At 51.3% G+C, this 15,631-nt stretch overlaps 1 protein-coding gene across 4 annotated transcripts in view; it reads left to right on the plus strand.

The window, feature by feature from the left end:
* The window catches only part of CREBBP (CREB binding lysine acetyltransferase), a 136,484-nt gene that overhangs the window by 60,324 nt on the left and 60,529 nt on the right, over nt 1-15,631 (plus strand). For 2 of the 4 annotated variants that reach the window (XM_089321279.1, XM_051836278.3), the window contains exon 3: nt 8,391-8,567. The exons of the other annotated variants lie outside the window; for them this stretch is intronic. In XM_089321279.1, coding sequence (XP_089177405.1) covers nt 8,391-8,567 — 177 coding nt within the window. The remainder of the gene's footprint in view (nt 1-8,390; nt 8,568-15,631) is intronic. 4 annotated transcript variants of the gene reach the window in all.

Raw genomic sequence — 15,631 nt, forward strand, 5'->3', positions numbered from 1 at the left:
CCACATCTCATGGAGCCTGTGCTGCTGCGGGGTGGCCAGGGCCTTCTGTTCTCCTGGGGGTGTTTGTTCTTGTCCGGTCCATCTCTTGGTTTAAATTTTAGCTCAGGAATGTAAATGTGTGTATTTTGATTGAATTTCATTATTGGTTATGATGAGTTTTTAAGTTTGAAATAAGCACTATTTTTAAGGTTCGAAAACAAGTGAGAAGTGAAAATGTTTGTGATTTAATGGGGCATCCTGAAAATAATGTCTGTGTTCAGAATATTTCCACAAGAAGTAAGTGCACAGGATTTTTAAAAAAAATATTTATTTATTTGAAAGAATTACAGAGAGGAGAGGTGAAGAGAAAGAGCTGCACCAATCCAAAGCCAGGAGCTTCTTCCGGGTCTCCCACGCGGGTGCAGGGGCCCGAGGACTTGGGCATCCTCCACTGCTTTCCCAGGCCACAGCAGAGAGCTGGATCGGAAGTGGAGCAGCCGGGACTTGAACCGGCACCTGTATTGGATGCCCGCACTGCAGGCGGTGGCTTTACTCACTGTGCCACAGCACTGGCCCCACAGGATTGTTTTCATGTTTTTCTGAAAATGTCTTAAAAGCAAATGCCAGTGGTTGCACCTGGCCTCTCTTGCCATCCTGTGTGTGTGGAGCACTCCCTGCCATCACATGTTCTCTGGACACTGTCTCTGCTACTTTACTCCCTAAGCGCACTTAGAATTGCACCGTGTCAAGTGACGCCTCCCAAGCCTGTGATGGAGCACTGGCCCGCACTTTAGCACCTGCTGCATGTCAGCTGCTGCGCTTCAGGTTTGTGAATTTGTTTAACCTTCACGCAGCCATAAGAGGAGGTGCTCTTAGCTGTTTAATGGGTGAGACCAGAGAGGGTTAATTACATGGCCCAAGGTCAGACAGCTTGTGTGTGGCAGAGCCTCTCTGCAGACCAGGTCGGTGACCTGTTGGCTCTGAGTGGAATCTTTGCAGTTGTGTTCCAACAGAGGTTGGGCTTGTTTTGGTCCATGGGCCTCAGTTTGCCTGGTCCTAGGGGGCAGAGCCTGTGCGGCCATCCAGTGATACCCGTGTGAGACACAACTCTCCTTACGCCGCAGGGAGGTGGCACAGGACAGGCCCTCAGGACTGCATATGCGGAGTGCAAGGCACTTTGGGGCTGATTCGGTTCTCCCTGAGGTTTCTGAGTTGACTCTGCTCATCTGTGAGGTGATGGATGCGGACTGGACACTCTGACTTGTGTGTATGTCCCTGTGAAGCTTATTGCTAAAGATCGCATTTGGTTTCCTCCCTGTCTGGTTTCTGATGAGCATCAGTGACCCCAGCCCCCCCCCCCCCCCCACCAAGTGCCACTTCCTCTGTGCTGCGCTGTGCTGTGTGGTGTGGTTTTCGTGTATGTCAAGCTGCGAGGAAAGTGCTGAAGAATCAGCTCTTGGAAAGACACTGTGTTCAGCGGTCTCATCGAAACCACATCAAATGCAGTGTTTGTTGCCACCGAACATGTTTCTGTAGTCCTGGCTGACTCCAGCAGGAGCCGCGTGGCAGCGCGTCTCTGGCTATCCTGGCCTCCTGCCGGCCCCACAGTGTGTCCTGTCAGGTCCAGACCCTTCTGAGCATGCGTCTCCAGAGGACATTTGGTTCTGGAGGTCCAGGGATTTCAGTTGTGATGGGACGTGTTCTCAGGAGTGGCCAGTGTCTGAAAGGAGACCTGCTGCTTGCAAAGGCTCCCACGTGTAGCATGGGGGTGTGTGACAGCAAGGATTAGGTGACACCCCAAGGACAGGCGTTCTCAACCTTCAGGAGATGTAAGGACTCCCTTTGAGAGTCTAGTGACGCATCTGTCCACAAAGTTTTGGACAGTTGTTTGTGTGACACACACACACACAGAATCATAGACTACCAAGGCAGCCCTTGGCTCAGCCTCATCCCAGAGTGCTCTGGGCCACAGTGAGGGAAAGCGGCTGCAGCTGCTGTTAACCTCATTGGAAAGAGAGCATTTGCTTCTGCAGTGTCCAGGAAGAGCTGGGGGCCCTGGTGTGCTGCTGGCACACCAGAGGGAAGGCTGCCCCTTTCCCTCTCAGTCCTCTTCCGTGCCAGGTTACTCCTCCTGAAGCCCCGAGTTAGTTCTTGGGCTTCAGTTTACCACCTTTTCTGTAAGCCTGGACTGTACTGGATAGGGCAGGTTAGGGAGAAGGGGAACAGTAGATGGTCTCCTGGCTAGTGAACCTGTAGTCTCTCTGCTCTTGGGGAGCCCAGAGCCCATCTTCTCTTTCATATTGATTGATTTGATACAGAGAGAGAGAGAGAGAGAGAGAGAGAGAGAGAGAGAGAGAGAAAGAGAGAGAGAGAGAGAGAGAGAGAGAGAGAAAGAGAGAGAGAGAGAGAGAGAGAGAGAGAGAGAGAGAAGAGAGAGAGAGAGAGAGAGAGAGAAAGAGAGAGAGAAAGAGAGAGAGAAAGAGAGAGAGAAAGAGAGAGAGAGAGAGAGAGAGAGAGAGAGAAAGAGAGAAAGAGAGAAAGAGAGAAAGAGAGAGAGAGAGAGAGAGAGAAAGAGAGAAAGAGAGAGAGAAAGAGAGAGAGAAAGAGAGAGAGAAAGAGAGAGAGAAAGAGAGAGAGAAAGAGAGAGAGAGAGAGAGAGAGAGAGAGAAAGAGAGAAAGAGAGAAAGAGAGAAAGAAAGAAAGAAAGAAAACCTTCCATCCATTGGTTCTCGCTTCTCCCCCAGAATGGCCACTCAACAACCAGGTTGGGTCAGAGCCTGATGCTCTGTGCAGGTCTCCCACAAGGGTGATAGGGATCCAGGTACTTGGGCATCAGCTGCTGCTTTCTAGGTGCGTTAGTAGGAAGCTGGATTGGAAGCAGTGCCGTTGTTGAGACTTACGGCGCTTAAATACAGGATGCTGGTATTGCGAGTAGTCATTTAACCCTGTGTGCCACACTCCAGCCCTGAGCTTGTTTACTTACTACAATTTTAATAGTTGTCATATCATTACAATTAGAAAACTGTATTTATCCCACTCACTGAGGTGAACCAAGGTGGCTGTTTGCTCTCAGAAGTGACTGCTGACACCTATGGGCTATTACTCCAGCGCACAGTGGGGGGCTCTTGTTAGGACAGGATCTGGCCTGGGAGGTATGGCAGGAAGGACCCATTTATGCAAGGCCGGGAATCCGCATGCGCAGGGGAGCCACCTGTGCTCTCCAGCAAGGAGCTCGGATTGCTGTCGGGGAAGCGAGGGAGGCAGGGTGGAAGCTGTTCCTGCTGCCTCGCCTAGCGCCCACCAGCTGGTGCTGACCTTTGGGCCGTTGCACCTGGGCTTTGAGGACCCTCCCAAGGGCCTTGGGTCACCTCCTTCAGAGCTAAAGCTCTGCTGCTCAGGGCTGTCTTACAGTGCTCCTTCCCTTGGGTCCTCCCCCAGATGCTGCCTTGGCGTCCACCGTGTGCTGGGGAAACAGAGGCTGTACAGGGAGGAATGTGCCAGGAAGGCAAGAAGTTGGATTCTAGTTTTGTGTTCTGACCAGAGCAGGATGGGTCGTCACAGACGTCATGAAAGGTACTGCTGTGGAGTTGTGTAGTGCTTTGTGCTACCCGTGTGTCTGTCAGAGTAGGAGAAGCAGGGGCTACTCTCCCTTCATGCGCGTTGGGTGACTGGCCCTCAGCTCTGTGCCGGACGCTCAGGACTGCAGTGGCTTAGGTCAGCAGACTCCACAGCCCCCAGATGTGCTGCAGATGCAGGTGTAGCCGGTCATGGCCGCCGCATCAGAACTTAGTGTTTGGACCAGGCTAAGGCGTGGGGGTTGTAGTGGGGGCGAGTGGTCCTCAGGACCTGACACTAGTGGCTTTTTCTTCTCACATAGTTTGTTTTTTCATGTGGTAGGGACAGTAGCTTACATATTTTTATTCTCATAGTGAAGTGAGGTTCTCAGTGTGTGGGTGCCTGTGGTCACAGCGCTTTCTCGCAGGACACTTGATGCGGGAGCTCGGTGACGTCATTGAGTCTGGATTCCATCACGGAAGAGACTGCCTGTTTCAGAGGCTTGCTGTGGCTGCCTCTTCCTGCTTTCTGAGATTAAGCATGAGTTACGTGCTTGCAGGGCTTTGTTTGGAAGAGGAGAGTGAAAGGGAATTTAAATGTGTTTGGGCTATTGCTGAATGAGGCAGAAAAGGATTCCACAGATTTTAGTTTGTTTGTATATTATATGAATTTTATCATCAGCTGGCCAGTTGCCTGTTTCTGCTGTGTTCCACTTTTAAAATTTTTATTAAAAAGATTATGTGGAGGTTCCCTAACAGTCCTAAAACAGATTCTGATAAACCTCAATTGAAAATTAAATCAAGTTCACTGAATTATAATCAAATAACTGTAGGGAAATTGAAAGAAATAAGTAGATTTTTATTACTTAGAGTTAGATATTTTGATTTCCCCATTTCATCTTGTGTATTGGTGCTAAAAATTATCTTTGTTATATAGACTTGGGAGCCAAAGTATTCAATTTGATCCATGGAGAATAGATTCAGAAAAGGAATTCAGAGAGTAGACTCTCTAGACGTGAATGGTGTTCCCCTGCACGGCAGCCAAGGACTGGAGCGTGTCCTTCACGTCTGGCAGCCCTGCCGGGAGACAGATTGGGAGCAGGCATGGGTGGTGGTCAGGTGAGGGGGGCCTTGCCTGGGGGTGGGGGATCTGGCCTCTTCTGCCTCACTGTTGACTAGCTCTGGGCTGGCCAGGGGGAGGTTGAAGCCTGGGCTCCTGCCGCAGGTAGCCTGCGTTTTGTCATGGACGGAGGGGGGAATCTCCTTACTTCTAAATGTTCCCAGGGGGCTGGACCTTGATTGCCTGTGGGCGCTTATCTTGTGAGTATAGAAGCCATATTAAGGGGCCGGCGCTGTTTGCAATGCCTGCGTCCCATATGGGTGCTGGTTCAAGTCCCAGCTGCTCCACTTCTGATCCAGCTCTCTACTGTGGCCTGGGAAAGCAGTACAAGATGGCCTGAGTCCTTGGGCCCCTGAGTCCTTGGGAGAGGCTCCTGACTTCTGGCTTTGGATTGGCCCAGCTCCAGCTGTTGGAGCCATTTGTGGAGTGATGGAAGACATTTTCTCCCTCCCTCTCTCTCTATGCCTCTCTGTTACTCTATGCCTTTCAAATAAATTAATTAATTAATTAATTAAGAAAGAAAGAAACCATGTTAAAACAGTTTCCTTTCCTGTCTTATGGGGTGGTCAAGAAGAAAAGGTACGGATTCCTGATGAAATCTTCCACTGTTCCCAAACACTTTAAATTGGCCAGATGGGAAATGCCGTGGAGTCTGACCAGGCAAGCGTGGTCTCAGGAAAGTTAGAATATTTGAAAAGTTTTAGAGCCAGATTCTTTGAAAACACATTATGCAAGCTTTTTTTTTTTTTAAGATTCATTTATTGTTTATTTGAAAGGCAGAGTGACAAAGAGAGCGTTTTTACTTCTGTTGTTTTACTCCCCAAAATGGCCTTAATGGCTGGAGTGATTCTGGCCAAAGCCAGGAACCTGGAACTCCATCTGGGTCTCCCTTGTGGGTGGCAGGGGCCCAGACACCCTGGACCATTATCTGCCTCCTTCCCAGGCGTCACAGCAGGGAGCTGCATCAGAAGCAGAGCGCTCTGACATGGGCTGGCAGTGTTGCAAGCCAGTGCTCGGCTCCCTGCATCACAGTGCTGGCCCAGTCCTGTGGACTCCGAGACTCTGGCCTCCTGGCGTGTATTTCACTGAGGGGCGAGATTGCCTGGGGCAGTTGATCTGTGTAGGGGGAAGTCATCCAGCGCTGCCCTGGGCCCTCAGCTGCCATCCACTTGATTCATTAGTGTAGAAGTGTAGGCCTTATCTTGATCAATCAGACATTTCCAAACGACATGGGTTTTCTTGCTTGTGGTGCTGGTGGATGTGAGTTGCAGGCTCTGTGACGAGTAGGAGAATCGCATCTACGCAGGTGCAGTACGGGGCTGGCTCATGCCCATAGCAGGTACTTGGTGGATACTGGTTGCAAGGATGGAGTGACGGAGGTGGAAAATACCTGTGTTCTGGCAGGTTTCTCCACAGTACGTAAATTTAGGAGTGAAAATGGCAACCATATGTTTTGTTTTCTTGTTTGTTTTTTAAATTCTGGACCTCTAAGAACACAGTGTTAACAGTCGTTTAATTAATATATAGTAAAGCACGTTCTGAGGGTAGAAATTGTAGCATGGAAGTAATTGAGTGTGGCACTTCATGAAATCACATTTCATCTTTGACTCATCATTTTAGACAGTGGTGGAAGGAGCCTGGTTTAGATTCAGAAAGCCTTCTATTTACTGGTTGCTTTGGTTTAGTCACCTGAACGCGGACGTTGAGCCTAATGTTTGGTGAAGTTCGTGTTTTATCTGATTAGAGCACGTGAGGTGGAACTAGCTAGAATGTATTCACTCTCAGAATGGTGGAAGTTGCTGGGAGGAAGCCCCTGGTGTGTGCCGTGTTTGGGGACACGCAGAGCAGGACTGTTGGGTGGTGTGTTCTGTGGGCACCTCAGCAGCCAGTCACATGGAGTATTTGTTTACAGCCTGAGTGGCGCTGAAGGAAGTCTGTTTAGGACACTCAGCTTACAGGTAAGAAGATGGAGGTACATGTGCCGGCGCCGCGGCTCACTAGGCTAATCCTCCGCCTTGCGGCGCCAGCACACCAGGTTCTAGTCCCGGTCGGGGCACCGGATTCTGTCCCGGTTGCCCCTCTTCCAGGCCAGCTCTCTGCTGTGGCCCGGGAGTGCAGTGGAGGATGGCCCAAGTGCTTGGGCCCTACACCCCATGGGAGACCAGGAGAAGCACCTGGCTCCTGCCATCGGATCAGCGTGGTGCGCGGTGGCTATTGGAGGGTGAACCAACGGCAAAGGAAGACCTTTCTCTCTCTCTCTCACTGTCCACTCTGCCTGTCAAAAAAAAAAAAAAAGAGAGAGAGAGAAGAAGAAGATGGAGGTACATGGAAGGACTGGGAGTTCCCCAGAGGGGATGAGTGAGTGAGACTGATGGAGAGAACTGAGCTGTGGTTCCTTAGATGGATACTCCCCCCAAGAGGGTTTTCCTGGGCAGGACCCTTCTCAGCCACGAGGCACCAGACAGGTAGAGTGAGCGCTGGGCAGCAGAAGCATGCGTAGCAGCGACTTGATGTGCGGGTTCTTAGTGAGTAGTCTGCTCCTCCCCAGGGCACAGGTGAGTGTGAGGGTGTCATCCCTGGGTTCCCACAGTGACCTGTGGGGATGGGACCAGAGCAGTCAGAAGGGAAGCTGGGGTATATGTGTGTTGGGTGCGAGAGTCCTGGTTGGTTCGGACTCTTTTTTTTTTTTTTTTTTTTTTGATAGTCAACACTTCTTTTAAAGACAGAGTTACAGAGAGAGGGGTCTTCCATCCACTGGTTGACTCCCCAGACGGCTGCAATGGCCGGAGCTGCACCGATCCGAAGCCAGGAGCCAGGAGGTTCCTCCAGGTCTCCCATGTGGGTGCAGGGTCCGAGAACTTGGGCCATCTTCCACTGCTTTCCCAGGCCATGGCAGAGAGGTGGATTGGAAGAGGAGCAGCCAGGACTAGAACTGGTGCTTCAGGCCAGGGCTTTAACCTACTGTGCCACAGTGCCGGCCCCTGTGGTTCAGGCTCTTGTAGTGGCACAACCGAGGGTTCCTCCTCCCATTTCTGCCATTTCTTTATCTGCTGTGTATGTTTAACTTGGTTTCACTTTAATTTTTAAAAAAACCTTTATTGGAAATTTTAAACTTGTAAAATATTAAAGAGGATAATGTAACCCCTTTTCCCCATTTGCTTGGTTAATAGTTACCAACATGTCGCCAGTCCTGTCATTTAGGCTCCTCTGCTGTCGCCACCCGCCTCACTGGATAATTTTAAAGTGAGCCCCGTGGTTATTCCATTGCCAGTTTTTCTATTCTGTATTTTGGACTAATGAGAAACTTAGTTCAAGTCTGATAGAGGAACCAGTGAGAAGGTCATTAGTTTCAGAGTAACTGAAGATTAAACAGAAGGATTTCTCCTTGATCAGTAACTCTGGAAGGTTTTGATTCCTAAATCATTTCCTTAGCGTGTCAGTGCCACTGCAGGTAGGAGGGGCGTGGCTGAGGCCGGGCGGAGAAGCAGTCATTGGCTCGGGGTGAGGGGCTGAAGGAGCTGTGCAGAGCAGAGCCTCTGGCCGTAGTGTGCAGCCTGCTGAGCAGCGTGTTCATACTCCCGGCTTTGAGCCCTGACAGCAACCTTTCATTTATAATTGAAACGACGTTTTCAGGGGATCCTAGTTGTTGTGTCACTGGGCCAAAGCGATCATTCCTGAGGCCTTTCCTTTTAGGCGAGATCTCGTCATGATAGCTGACGTTGCCTTTCTTGTTTCAGATGGGAATGACTGGTAACACAAGTCCATTTGGACAACCCTTTAGTCAAACTGGAGGGCAGCAGATGGGAGGCGCTGGAGTGAACCCCCAGTTATCCAGTAAACAGAGCATGGTCAATAGTTTGCCCACCTTCCCGACAGACATCAAGAACACTTCGGTCACCAACGTGCCAAATATGGTGAGTTGCTCTGGGTGCTGGGGGTCTCCTCTGGGTGGTTGGGGGATCTTGTGCTCTCATGAAAATGGGTGATAGCAAGATGATCCATACTTCTTGTGAGTGGCTTTCCAACTGTGTGGTGCATTTTCTGTGATGAGCTGGCAAGAGGCGGGGTAGGCGAGGATGAGGCAGCCGCCCCTCCCAGACACCCGTTGTATCCTGGAGAATTCATGTGTGTGAGTCACGTTACCTTCTCCAGGATCGTGACGCTCAGAGACACTGGCTTCTCTAACTCTTGCTGTTTGTTATTAGGTTGAAGATGTCTGTTGAAGCCCATTGATTGTATAACCATCAAGTGCAGGTCATTGATCTTCCAAGAACTGTGTTATGTTGGAGAGAGATGGGTGTTACGTCGTCTGACTTGGTAGATGGCTTCACATGTCTTCCCTCTCTCTAGGGTGTCCCGTGTATAAAATAGGAACTATCTTTGCAACCTTCAGCGTAATGAAGCAAGGTGTTCGTGGGAAAATACCTTCTTTTGCACCACAAAACCAGAAGGTGCCTTCTTTTGTCTGCGCTGCTGTGCACACACCAGCTGCTGAGTGATGTGCGTCGAGAGTGAGGAAAGACCAAGCATAGCCAGCTCGCTGCCTCCCCAGGCCGGAACTTGGCTCCCATGCCGGTGTCCCGCACACATTTTTGCAACAGCAGTTCAGGAAGACTCAGAAGAAATCTAGGGGGTTATGTTTAGGAAAAGTTGTGTGTGTGGTTTTTCTTTTAATGGCATATGCTTAGCTTTACATTCTTTTAAAAGTATTTGAAAGGTAAAGTTACGGAGAGAGCCAGAGAGAGTTATCTTCCATCTGCTGGTTCACTCCCCAAATGGCCACAGTGGCCAGAGTAGGCTGATCTGAAACCAGGAGCGTCTTCCTGATCTCCCACATGGGTTCAGGGGCCCAAGGACTTGGACCGTTTTCTGCTGCCTTTCCAGGCCATAGCAGGGATTTGGATCAGAAGTGGAGCGGCTGGGACTTGAATCAGTGCCCACATGAGATGCCGGCACTGCAGGCGGAGGAGGCTTAACCTTCTACGCCACAGCCGGCCCCTGCTTCTCCTTCTGATAGATCCTGGTTGCTAGGATTGTCTGGTTCCCAACAGTCAGGTACAGCACCTGAGCGAAGCACACAACCCCTGTAGCCCAGCCCCTCGAGTCCTGGGAGCGGTTCTGGCCTGCCTGGAGCTGGGGCCTGGCCGCATGTGCTGCCTTTTCCAGTCCTCCCTGAGGGGACAGTAGTGCTGCTTCCCGTCGGCCGTCACCACTCACACCTGCTCAGTGACCAGGAGCGTGTTTGGGCTTCACAGTGAAAGCGTCTGCGTTTCCAGAATGAATGTACTGCGGCAGGGTAGCTGTGACCTAGCCATTTCCTCCCTTTTCCGTCTAAACCCTTTGCAGCCCCGGTGCCCTGTGCCACGTCCTTCACTCATAACCTAGAGACAGCATTCCTCCAGTCCCATCCTGTGGCGCTCCGCTGCTGCATAGGCCGCGCTCACCAAAGGCTGAGGCCCTGGGGCCCTGGAGTGTTCATGGCCCTCCCCCCCACCCCCCCACCCAGGCGTGACAGTCAAAGGGGTGTCTGGGTACTGCCATGTGTTACCTGGAATGCATTCATGGACTGCAGCTGTACGTCTCTTCCAGAGAGTCGTTGAGATAGGCAGTTGCAACTCATCTTTTTGTCTTTTCTCCTGGACATCGGACAGAAATAAAAACAATTCTCTCAGCCTCTGCCCCCCTCCCTCCACCTCTCTCTCTCTCTCTGACTTCTCTGGGTCATGGGAAACGGAGGTAGGTAGCCTTCCATTTCTTTCGAGGGTAAACTTTGAGTGACCTCCCAGGCTGGGTTCCTGTACCCTTTATCCCAAGGGCCTGGCACAGCCGTGACACACGGGAGCTGCCCTGTGTGCTCCTTATGAGGGTGGCGTTAGCACCCAGGGCTCAGCGGCAGCTTTCCCAGCCTGCATTTTACTTTTGCTGTAGCAGCCGCTTACGCGTTACCTCTGGGTCCCTTTGCAGGTAAGGAAGTTGAGGCTCCGCAGTCTCTGGTTCTCCAGGCTGTGGAGCTTCCTGTTGGAAAGCCCGCAGCTCTGCTCTAATCATGTCCTGAAGGCCCCTGAGCGCCCGTCTGCTGGCTGCTGTGCAGGCCTGTGCTCCCGCGGCGTGTTTGCAGTTCCCCCGCTGAGTCAGGTGGTCTTCTTGAGTTTGCTAAATTTTATCTGGCCTCTTGAAGTGCGCAGATGTTTGCAATGAGGGAAAGTGGGTAGGGGAAATCTAGGTCTATTTGATGAAAAGAAGAAAAATACAGCATTTTGTTTGGTCGTGCTTTTGGGGATAATCTTTGAGGAAGTTGAACCGGACTTGGTGTGGGGCACAGTTCAGGCCAGGACTCTGGTGCGGAATCACCCAGTCACCTGGTTGAGCTCTTGTTGCCTCGTGGTCGTTCTGCCTTCCTCCTTTCGGTAGGTCTGCAGCATCCTCGGACATGGCCTGTGGTCACCTTCTCACGTGTGCCTCGCGGGTGAGCCCTGTGGCGCTCCTGGAGTTCAAGCCACGGGAGCCTGGGTCACAGCCCTGCTGTAGAGGTTCTGAGGAGCCTGCAGTGGCGGAATTGTCCCAGGGGCCTTCTTAGAGGGTCCGTCAGGGAGGGGGTGGACAGCAAGATTGGAAAGGTGAGAAGAAGCCGCAGAGGCCCCAGGGAGCTGATGGCGCTGGCCTGTGTAGGAGCTGGCAGAGGTCTCGTGGGAGGCAGGAGCACTGTGAGTAGAAGCTGGGGGCTCGGAGGTCCTGCAGGAAAGGCCGTGGCTCTCAGGGAGGCGGTCTGACATCTTTGTTGGTTAGAGAGACTGTTCTGGCTCCAGGTGAAGCCGGGATTGAGGAGGGATGCACTGCTGTGGTCTAGGTCGGGATCCAGCCGGAACAGGAAACTGGACACAGGGTTGGCTGCTAGGGGGAGAGCTTGGTTGAGTGGGAGCTCTGGGTAGGAGATGAACAGAAATGTCTCAGTGACTCCACCCTAGAGACTCCTTTAGAGACGCATATGGGGATGATAGTCCTGGTTCCTGGACTCTGGGACTGCCCGGTTCCTGGTGAAGCTAGCTTGTCTTGCTAAACTTTGGGTTGGGTTTTCCAAGAACACTGATTGGAAGTGGGCTGTGTCATTGAGAGTGGTTGGTGACCAGATGGGTTCATCCTTCAAGTTATCACACATGGTAGCCAACAAGGGCTATTTCTAACAGGGAGTTCATATGCGTAGGTTTTTTGTTTGTTTTTAAAGAAAAAATCAAAAGCCCCATCCTGGGCCAGCACTGTGGTGTAGAGTGTTAAGCCTCTCCCTGCAGTGTTGTCATCCCATATGGGCGCCAGTTCAAGTCCTGGCTGCTGTGCTTCTGATCCAGCTCCCTGCTGTTGAGCCTGGGAAAGCAGCAGAAGATGCCCAAGTGCTTGGGCCCCTGCACCCATGTCGGAGACCTGGAAAGGCTCCTGGCTCCTGGCCTCAGCTTGGTCCAGCCCCAGCCATTGTGGCCATTCGGGGAGTGAACCAGGGGATGGAAGATACTCTCCCCCTCCTGCTTCTGGCTATCCTTCTCTGTAACTGACTTTCAAGTAGATAAATCAGTCCTTTGTTTTTAAGCCCAACCCGCAGGCTTCACCTGCAGCGCGGGAGGTTTGTCAGAGTGCTGCCCGTGGGGTGATGCTGGGGTTTGTTGATTGTGTGTCAGAGCATTTTGCAGTGGAGGTTTGATGCAGGGCCCCCGACAGCTGCTGCAGCCACCTCTAACAGATGGGAACTGTGGCGGCAGGGAAGGGCTGCCGGGGTGTCTTCCCGTCGTGGTCCAGAACCCTTGTGGGACATTCACGTGCTGGGCCGTGGGCCGTCGGCCTTCCCAGCTGCCAGTGTGTGGATGTGAGCCTCTTCTGCAGCTCTGGACCCCGCCTCACCGCGAGCGGTGGCTCCTGAGCAGTGCGAGTCCTCCTGATTCAGACCCCGTAGCGGGAAGGTGAGGAATTTGGGGCGTTGTGGTCAGTGTTAGGAAGCTTCAGATCACCTCAGTTTCCTGGTTTATGCACCTAATTCCCTCTAATGTGAGTCAGGACTTTCTAATGCAAGGATGTGTCAGAAAGCTTGTGGAAAATGGAATTAAAAGATAAGTTTATTTTGGTGCAGAAAAATTTTTGATCCAAGCATACAGGGTAGTCCTCAAAAAATCCTTGTAAAATGTATATTATGAAAAAAAATTCAGGCAGTTTTTGCAGCTAAATAAAGTTATCTTTTAATCACACTTTTCCATAAGCCCTAAAAAGAACTAAAAATTTTAAATTTATTTTATTAAAGGCATACGACAGAGGGGAATCTCCCTTCCACTAGTGCACTCCCCAGTGCTCACAACAGCTGGGGCTGGGACTGGGCCAGGCGGGAACCAGGAGCCAGGAACTTCACCCAGGTCTCCTACATGGGTGGGAGGGACACAGCTACTTGAGCCGTAGTCTGCTGCTTCCCGGTGCACAGTAGCAGGACGCTGGGATTGGAAGCAGTGTCAGAACTCAAACTCAGTACTCCAGTGTAGGCTGTAGGTATCCCAAGCAGCGTCTTCACCTGCACACTGAATACCTGCCCGCATTTTTCCATAAACTTCTTGACGTTCCCTTATCATGGCCTGTGGTTCTTTGTCTTAACGCTGAATTCTGCAGTTTTAAAACCAGCTCCTCCCTTGGTTCTGTTAGAGAACAAAGCTTGTGAGAGCCACTGTCCCCTGAAAGGTCAGTAAGCTTAGTGACCAGTAGTCTTTGTGTTCACTTTAGTTAAGGCTGTTGGGAGCTTTCCTTAAAGTCTGCCATAGACTCAGTGACAGTCACTATGTAAGTTACACGTCGTGTTGTCTCCTCACCAAGCGATTCTATGTAAAATCACTGTGATTGTGAGATGTACCTCACTAATAATTGGAAAACATAGCAAAAGATGTGGGAATAAGCCTTTGTCCAAAGTTGTTAGGAATGTACCTGCTTGTGTATGTTTAAGAGTCTGCATCAATTACTCCCGTCTTACTGCCTCCACGTATATCTACAAGATCTCTGAGAAATGTGTATACAGGCCTTGGAAGAATAACCTTTAGGCCAGCGCTGCGGCTCACTAGGCTAATCCTCCGCTTTGCGGCACCGGCACACCAAGTTCTAGTCCCAGTCGGGGCACTGGATTCTGTCCCGGTTGCCCCTCTTCCAGGCCAGCTCTCTGCTGTGGCCCGGGAGTGCAGTGGAGGATGGCCCAAGTGCTTGGGCCCTGCACCCCATGGGAGACCAGGAGAAGCACCTGGCTCCTGGCTTCGGATCAGCGCTGTGCGCTGGCCGCAGCGTGCCGGCCATGGCGGCCATTGGAGGGTGAACCAACGGCAAAGGAAGACCTTTCTCTCTGTCTCTCTCTCACTGTCCACTCTGCCTGTCAAAAAAAAAAAAAAAAAAAAAACCTTTAGTCAAAAATTCTTGACAGAAGTTAACAGTGAATCTTTTCTTCTCTTTAAACTTAGCCCCAGTCGTTTTGGCAATAAGTATCAGCTGGAAAATAGAGTCTGAGCACAAAGTACGCTATGCGACACGTGCAAATGGTAGGAAACTTTAAATTGAGAAAAATCCGAGTGCTTGGATAGCAGACACACTGGTCTGCGCTGCAGGTACTCAGGCCAGATCACTTGTGTAACTTTCTTCCTGATGGGTCTCTCACTAACCAACAGGTGTTTTTCCAGAATCTTGTTAGCATAGTCCTTCAGCCGACCCTCCCAGTTGGGGGCATAAATTCTCAGCACAGACACTCAGGTCTCGCCCTTCATAAAGTAGAGGCTGGGTCAGAAGGCTCCTCGAGTCTAAACAGGGTGAGCTACATACTTAAAATCAGCACCACGGCCGGCGCCGCGGCTCACTAGGCTAATCCTCCGCCTTGCGGCGCCGGCACGCCGGGTTCTAGTCCCGGTCGGGGCGCCGGATTCTGTCCCGGTTGCCCCTCTTCCAGGCCAGCTCTCTGCTGTGGCCAGGGAGTGCAGTGGAGGATGGCCCAGGTGCTTGGGCCCTGCACCCCATGGGAGACCAGGAAAAGCACCTGGCTCCTGGCTCCTGGCTCCTGGCTCCTGCCATCGGATCAGCGCGGTGCGCCGGCCGCGGCGGCCATTGGAGGGTGAACCAACGGCAAAGGAAGACCTTTCTCTCTGTCTCTCTCTCTCACTGTCCACTCTGCCTGTCAAAGAAAAAAAAAAATCAGCACCACAGCGCCTGCCTGCCTGCCAGTGGGGATATTTACCAGGTATTACTGGTAAGTAACTGTTGGAAGAACTCAGTAAATAGCCCATTTCCTAGGTCTGGCTGAGGAAGTCACAGGCAGCAATGAAGCCTCCCAAATCACACCAGCCTTTGCATTCCCTGGGTTATCCTGACTTCTTAGCTGTTCTGAAGGTTGGAACCCATTAGAAAACAGTCTGTCCAATGATTTTTTTGCCAGGTTACCAGAAACTTGCTGTAGTGAGTGTCCTTGAAGAATATGCTTGTGTTTGAGTGTGTCCACAGTGTTCAAGAAGAACACTCCTGTGAGAGTTTTGAATAAATAGATGATTCTCCTGAACTTGTCATTCAGTGAGTGGTCCTGATGCCACTTAAGACCCTCTAACTCGGATTGGACTGGCTGGTGTACATGGTTACTGGGCCTTTACCTTGACTGTCACAGTAGGGCCAGCACCTCCTACCTTGTAGGGGGTCTTTGTGAGGTAGCAGGTAACCCCCACCCAGCCTGGGAGGACCTCCTACCCAGGTCTGAGGCTGTAAGGGGTGGGAGCCCCTCAGTGAGCCCTGCACGTGCCACCTGCCCCTGCCTCAGCTCCCCACTTGCCCGTCACGTTTCCCTGCCTGCCTTGGACATTCTCTTCCCACTTCAGAATCATAGCTTCTTTCATGTGGAAGAGGAGTTATGAATCATTCTGATCCAACTTGCTCATTTGCAGTTATTTTTCTATGTATTCAGATCTTAAATTTTTTTTAAAGATTTATTTATTCA

The sequence above is a fragment of the Oryctolagus cuniculus genome, chromosome 19 (genome assembly GCF_051225735.1).
Source record: "Oryctolagus cuniculus isolate XC-2025 breed Fujian yellow rabbit chromosome 19, ASM5122573v1, whole genome shotgun sequence".
Lineage (NCBI taxonomy): Eukaryota > Metazoa > Chordata > Mammalia > Lagomorpha > Leporidae > Oryctolagus > Oryctolagus cuniculus.